The 12,158-nt window shown below is 39.5% G+C and overlaps 1 protein-coding gene across 4 annotated transcripts in view; it reads left to right on the forward strand.

Moving 5' to 3' along the window:
- The window catches only part of PPP3CA (protein phosphatase 3 catalytic subunit alpha), a 325,335-nt gene that overhangs the window by 264,256 nt on the left and 48,921 nt on the right, over positions 1-12,158 (forward strand). For all 4 annotated transcript variants that reach the window (XM_003985136.5, XM_003985137.5, XM_045056052.1 and 1 more), the window contains 2 exons: positions 5,699-5,776; positions 8,238-8,332. In XM_003985136.5, coding sequence (XP_003985185.1) covers positions 5,699-5,776; positions 8,238-8,332 — 173 coding nt within the window. The remainder of the gene's footprint in view (positions 1-5,698; positions 5,777-8,237; positions 8,333-12,158) is intronic.

A 12,158-nucleotide genomic window follows, 5' to 3' on the forward strand; every position in this document is an offset into this window, starting at 1 on the left:
GGTCCCATTTTACTGCTCATCCCAAATCACAGTTAGCTGCTTCAGGATACACTAAAGCTGAATATTCATATAATTCAACTATTCTACTTTTGTTTTTATATCCACTGGAAATGTTTACACATGTGCACCCCAAAGATTGTTCACAGCAGCAGTATTCGTAATAGCCAAGAAATGGAAGCCACCCAAATGTCTATTTAATAGAATGAATAATAAATTGCAGTGTATCTCCACACCTAAGACAGCAAATGAGAATGAGTTAACCCAAGCTGCCCACAATGACAACATTGAAGTAAGAGGTGAACATTACCGAAAGCTAATCTATAATGTTCAAAGCCGGGGTGGCAATCACCCTTGGTGAGGAGATAATAGTGATTCGAAGGAGATACAAAGCGTGGCTGGGTTCCAGGTAATGTTCTGTGCCTCGGCCCGAGTGCTAGTTACGATGGGAAGATCATCAGTTTGTAATCTTCTGATTTGGGCAGTTTTCTGTATAAACGTTAAGCTTCGATAAAATGTTTGCCTTGAATAAAAACTTCTCACTGCTCCCGAGGCCGCCCACAGCTAGGCGCAAGTGAGGACTCAAGCTCTGGGGAAACTGTGGCGGGGAGAGTCGGAGGCCTTCCAGACTTGATACCTAGTGGGTAAATGAGATGAAGAACCCTGGGGGAAAAGAAACAAAACAAAACAAAGACGTGGCAAGTCCTGGGGAAAGATAAGCCTGACAGCATCTCGGCTGATGCGTACAGCAGGACACCCCGGGGCTAAGGTCCCCCAGAAGCAGAGGAGGAACTTGGCGGTTGGGCAGAGTTCTCCCTTACTACTGGCCTGAGAGAGGGGAAGGATGCCAAGGAGGCAGGGAGAGGCTTTCTCCCAGTCCCTTAGCAAAGGGTTGCAGGCTGAGTGCCTCTGCTTTGCTGAACCTGACGAGGGAAAGACACCCTTTACCTCTCTCACCTGCAAGTGAACGTGAGCTCCAAGAAGCTGACAGGTTGCTGCTTAAATTTAGGATATAAAGACAAATTTAAAAATAATATCTGTCTCTTAAGGCGTTTACTATTACTGAGTTAAACGTAATTGACACCACAACATGACGAATGCTGTCTTAGACAAATACGCTCTGGGACCTTGGGAGGTGCAGCAGTTCTGTGCACACCTCAGGATGAGCTGGGTTTGAGGGGACGGTTCACCCATGATAATTCAGTGAGGGCTTGGCAGAAGAGTGGGCTTTTCCAGAAGTTAAAAATACTTAAGGAAAGTATAAATGAAGACATAAAAGCATAAAAAAGCCTTTTGATAATGTCCACTGGTAGGGGCGCCTGGGTGGCTCAGTCGATTAAGTTGGGCTCGGGTCATGACTTCACGGGTTCATGGGTTTGAGCCCCGCATCGGGCTCTACAGAGAGTGCAGAGCCTGCTTGGGATTCTCTCTCTCTCTGCACCTCCCCCACTCGTGTTCTCACTCTCTCTCTCTCTCTCTCTCTCTCTCTCTCAAAATAAATAAATATTTAATAAATAATAATAACGTCCTCTGTCTATATCTTAAAGAGATAAATGCAGAAGGTTTAACTCAAGATCTAAAATATTGCTTAATATAGGAAGGAACAAAAATAAGAGAATAAACAGACTGAGTCTAATAATGGCTATTCTCTCTAATGGCAAAACAGCTTTTCTACCGTTTCTCATATGTTTGTCTTTTCTACCTTCTTTACCTTTGCTCCTGCTCAGTCTGTGCCTGCCCCTCTCCCTTTCTAACCCCTTTCCTATCCAGTATTCCCCAGACGTCATTGCTTTTAAGAATTGACACAAGTCACAACTAATAAATTTAACACTGTAAAAGAAAAAATTCAATGGATTAAATTTCAAGATCTAATTGGCTTTCTGAAACAATTCATGAACCAGGCAGCACCCCTCCTAGCAAGTAGAGGGGTTCTGAGGGGCTGTACAAAAAATGGAAGGTTTTTATAGGAAGGCGGGCGGGGCAAGGAGTTATTAGCAAAAGAAAAGAAAGTCTTGTTTCAGGCCAGTCACTTTCCCTTCCGGGAGGGGCAGGGGATCTTATGACCATTACCTCATCGTCTTTTGGTGGAGGCAGAGGGCCCAGATTACCTCACTGGTGCCCCTCAGAAAATTCCTGACTGACCAGTTAAGATTTACACTTTTGGGGGAGGTTGAAACTTCCCTTAGGTTAGGTATTAAGCCCCAATTTGGTGACTTGGCCTAAGCAATGCCGTTTTAGGCCTGTAGCTTGCTTTTTCACAACAGCTACCATTAGAATCGAGGGTTGCTGACTCACCATTCCATGCTGCATTCTGTCTTCCACACCATGGTGGTGGAGAGAAAATTAAGAGTTGTTACGTGTCTACCACTATCAGTCCAGGCCCTGGACTAGGGAATTTACATATATTGCTAACTCATTTAGTCTTTATCTTAAATTTGTGGTATAAATGCTACCGTCTGCATTTTTACAAATGAGGTAATTCAGGCTCAAAGAGGTTCAGCAATTTTCCAGAGTCTACACAAGAAATTGGAATAAAAACCCAGACCTAAGGATTCCCACTATTCCATGGAAATTTCCACCTCCTTTTCTACTCAGAGAAATGTATTCTCTAGTGCTTAAGGAATAATCATGTTCCAAGTGGGGAAAAAAAAAAAAAAAGCATTTTCAGAGAGTGCAACTTCTTCCCCAAACACAGCAGTGCATGCCGGTAAATGGATATCACAAAGCTGAAAGAATCACTACCCTTCCCAGATCGTTGCATTAAGTCTTATTTCAAGACATGTCCAGGACACTGGGTTTGATGAAACCATACAAGCGTTGCCTGACAAGGGTGCCTCCTGGAGGGCTGTGAGTGGGAAGGCCCCCTGCTAAAAACGAGGCATGGGCCCTTGCTTGGGCTGACCAGCCTGGGGCAGAAGGGGCTCTTCTTGTTGGGCACAAAACACAGAAGCATCACCTCATTAATGCAAACAAAACCCCAAAAGATCTAACATGAGATAGATATTTTTGAAAAAAAAATCTCCCCAGCCCCCTGTGCTTGCTTTCTTGTTTCATAATATCAATGCATGCTTTACTTTCCTGCCTAGATAATAAATACCCTCAAGACAGAAACCACACCTTACACTTACCGTAGCAGGTCTCCTGGTGCCTAACACAGGGATTAGGGATTGTTGCATCCAACAAATGGAACACGTCACCAGTGAATCTTTGACATTACCATTCTTAACATATATCTTCTTTAGTTCTTTTTAGCTGGAATGCTTTTTTTTATCATCCTTTCCATTAAAAAGCACAAAAATATTGTGAAGTTTTGTGGTTTTTTTCGCCACCTAATATCACTGAAGACTTTAATGTATCCCAGGCAGACAGTTGACCAATAATGGGAATCTCGATAGCCAAATATTTTCTAAGTTTATTTAGAAAAATGTTTGTAATTCTTCGAGAGTTTGAATATTTGATTATATATGCCTTTAAACTTCCAGAGATTTTCTTCAAAATGAGTTCCTTCCAAGTAATAATACAAGTGTTCCTCAGTTAATGCTATTAACCTAGCAGATTGCTGCAAGGTTAATTTTGTTTTCTTCAGATTACTGTTAAAAATCAGATATCTATTTCCATGGGGGAAAAGTTAAACACATAAGGGTATAAAACTTAGCATGAAGAAAATATATTGAAATGATGCTTTCATAAGACTAGTGTGGGTTCTAACAAAAGGAAAAAATAAATTTAAAAAGTGCTGCCAAGCCATTTGTCCAAGGACAAAACATGACAGACCTAGACAAACACCCTCTATCTTACAGTGGTACAACAAGGCAATAAACTATATATCTAAAGAAATATTTCAAGGGCACAAGAAAAAAAAATGGCTGAAAGAGATAGGGAAGGAACATTTATTGAGTGCCACCCTACTCTGTCTTCCCTTGGCTGGGCACTTTATGGCTAAATATGTACAAACATATGTGCTATTCTTTAAAGACCCAGCAATGTCTCAGCAGTTAGGGTTTCTTTTGTTGACACACACTGATCTGGAAAGGTCGTATACTTACCCTCTCCTAAGATAGAACAAAAGTCTTTGGAGACACATGTTGGTCAACTCGACCTAGATACGATACAGACACATTTCCCTGTGGACACTCTGGGCCATCTTCTCCAGTTTGTAGGTTACCATGTAACCCATGGCTACATTTACATTCATTTACTGAGCTGACCTGGGACAGCTAGGAAGTTGTCTTTTTCTCTCCTTAGCAAATTGCTAAAATATTCTAGAACACACATACATATGCTCACAAATGCACATAAATGTGTGCACATGCACAGACTATTTTTTTTATTTTTTTAATGTTTTGTTTATTATTTTTTTTTTATTTTTGAGAGAAAGAGACACAGAGCACAAACAGGGGAGGGGCAGAGAGGGAGGGAGACACAGAATCTGAAGCACCTCCAGGCTCTGAGCTGTCAGCACAGAGCCCAACGCAGGGCTCAAACTCACGGACCAAGAGATCATGACCTAAGCCGATGTCGGACGCTTAACTGACTAAGCCACCCAGGCGCCTCATGACTATTTTTGATTTCAGATCCCAGTTTTGCAAAGAACTGAATCCTTTTAATAATCAGCATCTCTTCAGTGGTATGCCAGATTAATGGAATTTCTTTTCTTTTTGAGCAGGGAATTCTTACAAAATCTTTAATATAGAAACTATTTGCATCTTCTCTTTATAGTAAATTATTTGAGTGACATGTACTATTTAGTATCTCTTCAAAGTGCTACCTTTATAATTGCTGAATTGTTTCTTACAGTACGTGTAGTTTAAGTTCTAGTGGGCATCCACAGTTTGTTTATATTAAAATGAGCATTGGTTTGCTGTCTCTTTATTTGAAATTTCTAAAATTTATTCATTTTCATGACATTCATTTATCTCATTAAAAATTCTTGGAGACAAAGTGATGGCAAAGAGTTTTACAGGTTTAGTTTGTAATTTGCATTGCATTTTTAATAATGTTCTCATCTTTGGTTTAGAGATTTCCTTAACAGACAAAATCATCTTGATTATATATTTAATGCTTTTATTAAGTCAATATAAAGAATAAGTCTTAAGATATGGTTCTGTTGATCGTATTTAAAGTACACAGTTTAAAACCTGTGAATTCCTTAATCGTGTTTAGATTTTGAAGGATATATCAATTAATGTACTCATAAGTAAGTTGATAGCTTGGTTTCCAGAAGACTTAGTCTCTCCTACTCCCTCACTCCGTCTCTCTGTAGAGCACTCAGGCACGCACGTGCATCCAAATACAAATGGTGCTGTATTTGAGAACATGGAGGTTTATGTTTTAAATTCTATTCTCATGTTATCTTGATGCTCCTGTTCACCTGTGTTTAAACGTAGACTTGATACTGGTTTTCTCTATGAGTGGGCATTTTTCTAGTGTTGTTATATAATGGCCTGCATTCTTTGTCCTGTTCGCACATCTCCAGTCCTTTCTGATTATGTAAAAAAGTACAGCTGCAGGTGTTTTTCTGCCACGGGGCGGGGGGGGCGGGGGGGAACCTGTCCTGAGAGCCAAGAGGCTTGTTTCATGAATGATGTATGTCTGATTACGCTTGATCAAATCACATAGATCGGGATGTTACAGATACATGTGCTACACTTGATGATTTCGTAACAGATGCTTCTTTCTCTTTTCTTTTTGTCTCTGGCAGCTACCCGGCTGTATGTGAATTCTTACAGCACAATAACCTGTTGTCTATACTCCGAGCCCATGAAGCCCAAGATGCAGGGTGAGCAGTTTTGTGGGTTTACGGAAACGATGTGTTGTTCCTGGGTCCCAGCTTCCTCACTTTGTTCAGGTTTGGAGGGTCCCTTTTGGTAGGCTCTCTCCCTGAAGCACTTAGATCTTAGCATTGTCTTCTGATGACAGAGATAGGGCAGGATCCTGGGGAATGAGTTGTAAATGTGTTGTAAGGTCTTCTTTAAAGCACCTCCGTTTTTAGCCTGAACAGGTAAAATTTTCAGCTGGCTTTCTTAAGCCCTTGTAAGGGTCCCTCTGATTTCCTTCCATTCCTGCTCTTCCCATGGTTCAGTCAGTGAGTAAATTACCAGCAACTTTTCAGTCTTCGTTGGCAGTGTGAATGAGAATTACACGCAAATATTTAACAGATATTGCACAGTGTACTCTTGTTTAAAGAATATCATTCCTGACCCTTGTGAAGTTTTAAAGGACAAAAGCAGAGGCATTTAAATGAGGGAGAAAGTCCTATATTCTAACTAATAAATGTATAACATGATTTTATAATAGTGAATTTTAAAATTGAGGGTCCAGGTTTCATATAATTATTAGTATAATTGGTAGACCAATGATAAGGGCTTAGAAAAGTAAGAAACATCAGATACTCAGTTTGATAGTGCATTGAATCTGCACTCGGGAGCAAAAGGCATAATGAAAAGCATTTGATGTCCAGTACCCTTCTCAGTAGGTTCCACTGAAAGGTGTCGTTTGCCTTCAAATGCTTAAACTCATTCCTTCATATTCTGAATTCTTTGGAAGAGAGGACCGCTTAGTATTATACTCTGTGTGCCGAAATCAGGAGTAGAGATGCCCACATCCTGAAGTAAGCCCATGTCCGATGATCCCACATCAAGGCAGATCCCAGGCTCCTTTCAAAGTTAGCTTTTTTCAGGCAATAATCAACAGGGATGAACTGACCCAACAGCTTAGTATTGGATCCAGTACTATCATGTCATAGCTGACCTTCGACATAACCTAATGATATGCCTAACCAATGGGGTCCTCAAATAAGTTCTTTTTTTTTTTCTTTTTTTAACTTTTCAAGGCAGTGGTGTCACCATGCTCTTTTGGCTGACTATCCCAAGTGAGCATTTTAGGCAGCTTTATATTAATCCCACTACAGACCGGAAATCATCTGCTTATTTGAAAATATTTTAAAATAATGCATCAGTTACAATCAATTAGTATATTTGTTCAAAATGGGCACTTGATTGATTTATTGGGGGTAAATTGTGATTATGTCATTTAGTTTCTTTGTTTTTATTTGTTATCAAGTAGGCCTAGCCAGTCGTGATTTATAACATCAAGGTACTAAGACTGAGGGTGTTGTTATCTTTCACATTCTGACTTTTTTTTCCTCCAGCAAAGTTCAGTTGGATATGCAGAATAAATACTTCTAGAACATTTCAAAAGACTTTTAAGAAGATATTTTCTTCTAGGAAAAGTTGTATCAAAATATTTTTAAAATTATAATTTTTAAGGTGGTTATTTATCTATCTAAAGGTACTATTTGAGGCACCTTTAGAACCCAATTAGAGTAGGCATGGTTATTCTGCCATAAATAACTGGCTCAGAATACCCAAGGAGTGATAACATTTTGTTTTGCGCTTTATAAGAATTTTTCTAAACTGATATTACTAAAATCTGTTACGTAGAAGTCGTGACATGTGCTTTCACCTCAATGGAAAAGAGCCAGAATTTCCTGTAACGTTTTTGATTATTTGAGGACTAAAAGCCTATCTTTGTCTAAGTAGAAGAAAAGTAACTGGATTGTTGGTTTATTTCCAAAGAACTTGCAGATGTTCTGTTTCATTACTGATTGATTAAATATTACCCTGCTGAGACAATAATCTTTGACCTGCAGATCTCAGAAGAGATTGGTAATAAAGAGAGTTCTAAAATAGAAACAACTTTCAATATGTAAAACCCATAGATTTAACCGTTCTTTGAAAAACAAATCACTTAGTCAAGACCCTAACAGACTATTGCATAGGTATTGCACAGAATATTATATGGATAACTAGAATAATCAGCCTGGTTTTTAGTGGTAAAGATTTATATATTGCTCTGCTTATTTAGTCTTATGTCAAAAATATAGGCAAACTTCTCAAAAACATGGTAGGTGCAGGATATCTTCGTGTGAAAGGTAACCTTTGTCATCTCTGTTGAACGCATGGAAATGAATTATGATTTTTCATTGAATTCCACTCTTCCCCTAAGTCCGTTAAACTCAGGAAAGGCCTACTCAGAAACTGTACATGTTTCATTGTCAACCTTGAGATGAATTAATGTCTGCGTAAAACAGACTTTAGAGAGAAAATTTTGTTTAATGTTATGTAATTGAGTTCTCTTGGAGTGATAAAACATAACTTTAGTTTTCTTTTTCTAAGGCTATAATTTGATATCATTTTTTTCATAGTAGCCTTGTTTTAAATCATATTTGTTGTTTTTAGGTATCGCATGTACAGGAAAAGCCAAACGACAGGCTTCCCTTCTCTAATTACAATTTTTTCAGCACCAAATTACTTAGATGTGTACAATAACAAAGGTAAGTGGTTTTAGAGCCCTCTTGCGCTCTTACATACTATGTGCAATAATTCATAAGGTGTTTTATTTGGGTTTGGTTTTAACGAATGTTAGCCATTCTTTTTCCCCTTGCTTTTTCATTTATCGTTGGATGCAAATCTTGTGATTATCTTCAGAGTTACAGATTCAGTTGATCTGGATGTGGAGCCCAGGCAGTGTTAGTTCTTAACTGTTCTCCAGGAGATTCTAATGTATAGCAGGGTCTATAGTAAACTGGTCTAGTAGATTTGGGTTTTAAAAGAAATAATTGAAAGCAATCCAAAATCATGCTTCTTAAAAAGGATGTAGATTTAAATGAGAATAGTGTGATTGTGCATGTAAGGGATCAAGAACAATAAGCGGAAGAATCTATAGTTTGAAATTCAAACTCAAATTGCATTTATTGAATACCTACCACAAGTCAGATACTGTGCTAGGCAAGTGCATATTCATTTATTTTTTTTAAAATGAATGAAACTTAAAAGTAAATATCATTAGCCCCACCCCCTTTTAATATGAAGAGTATCTGTTGCTAAATTACCTTGCCCCAGGTCACTCAATTAGGTAGTGATGAACTGGAGTCAAACCCGTATCTTCTGGCTTAGCATCCTGTACTTCCTTTGTGAAACTCCATACCTGTGTGCCTAAAAGAGGCCAGGAAACAAGAGGGTATTATTTACTGACTATAGGAAAGAGAGGAGGAGCAAGGGACACATTATCTTTTTTTATCAAGGTAATTTCTTGATTCAGAAATGACAGGAAGTGGTATAGGTGTGACAGAATGGGTGATAACATATGAAAGAGCCATTAACTGTAGTTGGCATTGATCTACGTAATATTTATGCAGCATATCTGAGCGTGGCTTTCTGAGATCCTTGCCTCTCCCCACATACACACACATCTGTGCTGTCCTATAGATGGAGCACATGACTCTCCAACCCCTGCCTCCACCCTAATAGCCCAGAGAGGCATGCCTTCTGGGTGGGACGGCCACACCACAGTCTCTTACCCTGCCATTTTTAACTGTGGTGGGCCCTCCTCTGTGGCCACAGAGAGAAGTTATCAGAAGGCACAGTGAAGTTTCTGTCACAACCATGGATGGCAGGGGGCAACAGAGAGTTGCCCCCTCTTTCCTAGTTGCCTAATTTCTAGAAAAGAGGAGCTGTCCTTAGTACTCTGTGGCAAGAAGTGTACAAAGTAAAACAAAATATGCTCTTGATGTGCCAAGTGCTTCTAAGCCAGTTGACAAAGTAAGACATGTGGGTGACTGAATAAAAATACAAGACATGGTGTCATTGAGTAAAACTAAGAGAGTTGAACACGAAGTACATTCGACAAGAATGATTTTCTAGAACGGTCAGAGAAGGACTTGTTTAAGGCAAAATGTGACCTGGGCATTAAAGAATGGCTCACATTTGATCGGAAAAAGGAAAAAATGATAATAAAGTCAAGACCAGTGTTTTTGAAACTTTTATTTTTAAGCAGCACTTTTTTTTTTTTTTTTGCCAGACAAAAATCTTAGTCTTAAAGTCTTCTGTATAAGACCAGTAAGAATTCATTCCCTTGGATTGGATGTGGGTTCCATACCAGATAATTTCCCTGTGGTACCTGCAAGGAATGCAAGACCTCCGTAGGTCATGTTGCATGTACCACCATGATGCTGTTAATTCCTTCTTTTAAAAATGTTTTAATGTTTATTTATTTTTGAGACCGAGATAGAGAGCATGAACAGGGGAGGGTCAGAGAGAGGAAGACACAAAATCCGAAGCAGGCTCCAGGCTCTGAGCTGTCAGCACAGAGCCCAACGCGGGGCTCGAACTCACGGAGTGCGAGATCATGACCTGAGCCAAAGTCGGACGCACAACCGACTGAGCCACCCAGGCGCCCCAATCCTATTAATTCCTAAAAGTATACACAATATGAACACTTAGGGTTTTTTTTTTTTTTTATGGCATTAAAACAATTTTTTTTTTCTATTTCACCTGGTGAAAGGAGCACCCAAACAAGCAATTTTCTTGACAGAGACCAATTACTAAATAGCACAGATGATACTTACAAGTTTTTTTTTTTTAAGAATTGACAAAGAGTTAAAACAGTAAAAAAAAAAAAAAAAAAGAAGAGGAAGAAGACTGGGATTTCGCTCCATATAAAACTGACTTAGACTTTTTCTACTCATCAAAATGTTGGGTATCAGTTTTGCTTGAGACCAATGGCAATTTCTCCCACAGGGTATACATTGCTTCTTTGTCAAGTGTTCTGATTTAACAAGTAGAACTTAATGGGATGGCTGGATGGCTCAGTCGGTTTAGCTTCCGACTTCAGCTCAGGTCACAATCTCACCACTACTGGGTTCAAGCCCGGAGTCAGGCTCTGTGCTGACAGCTCAGAGCCTGGAGCCTGCTTCAGATTCTGAGTCTCCCTCTCTCTGTGCCACTCCCCTGCTCACACTCTCCCTCTCTCAAAAATAAACATTAAAAAAAATAGACATCAGTGAGTTGCTGTCTTTGAGGTTTTGTATTGCTTTCACTGTTTTCTTGTGTTTAGGGTAGATCACATTCTCTTAGGAAGGGGAGAGAAGCATTTCATTTTGGGAACGTTTTCATAAAAAATTCTTCTGAGAGAAAAAGATAAACTGATAGGAAGAAAAAAGATACATTCTTCAGTTTGAGCATAATTTCAAAAGACTTTTGTGTAAAATCTCTGAAGCACTTTAAAGCTATTATGCTAACACTGTGTACAGTATGTGGAGTAGGAGTCAGTTATTCACGGCTGAAGTAAGGATTACTGGATTTGAATAAAATAAATGGTAATGAGAATTTTATAAGGAGGTGCAAGAAAACTGGGTTGAAAACACCTTCAAAAACATAATCAATGGACAGAGAGTGACGAATCCCTAAATTAATCATTTGATTCTTAGAAACAGATGTGGGGGGGGCGGGGGGCGCCTGGGTGGTGAAGTGGGTTAAGCCTGACTTCAGCTCAGGTGATGATCTCGCGGTTTGTGGGTTCCAGCCCCGCGTCTGGTCCGGCTCTGTGCTGACAGCTCAGAGCCTGGAGCCTGCTTCAGATTCCGTGTCTCCCTCTCTGTCTGTTCCTCCCCCGCTTGCGCTCTGTCTCTCTCTCAAAAATAAATAAAGATTAAAAAAAAAAATTGAAAAAAGAAAAACCAGATGACCAGAAAATGTTCTGGGTTATAACCCAATAGTTACAGTATGATTTGATTTTTAAGCGCCTACAGATTGAAGGCAGCAGGAATGTTCTTTGGCAAAATGAAGTGACGGGGAAAAGAGTTTCACTCTGCCATCTTAACACCTGTAATAGATGCGCGATCAGCTTCATGTTTAAATGTCTGTTAGCTCCGATTAGAAGTTCGAACTTGCCTACAAGGAAAGCAGCTTTCGGCAAGTGACGAGGACCGTAAATGGCCCATCCATCCGTTGGGGTAACCCACACGAATTCAAGCGGTTCTTATCCTTTCCGGTCTGCATAACACAGGGAACAACTCCCCTGGCCTCTCTTTCCTCACTCTGACAACTCCTGCTTACTCTTGTAACACGCCAGGGCAGAAGATGCAGATTTGAATCATAGCTCTGCTATTAAACAGCTAGCTCATTTACATTTATTGATATGCAGTGACATCTCTGCAAAATGAGAAAAAAAATTTCTTTTGTGAATAATAGATGAAATTACTCTGAAACAAAATGCTGTGAGGTATTAAGATATTATCATCATTGAATATTTTATGTTGCTATCATTGTGCCACCTGTCAGTGGCTTCAGGGAAACTGACAGGTGATACAGTCCTCCTCA

Source organism: Felis catus, chromosome B1 (genome assembly GCF_018350175.1).
Source record: "Felis catus isolate Fca126 chromosome B1, F.catus_Fca126_mat1.0, whole genome shotgun sequence".
Classification (NCBI taxonomy): Eukaryota; Metazoa; Chordata; class Mammalia; order Carnivora; family Felidae; genus Felis; species Felis catus.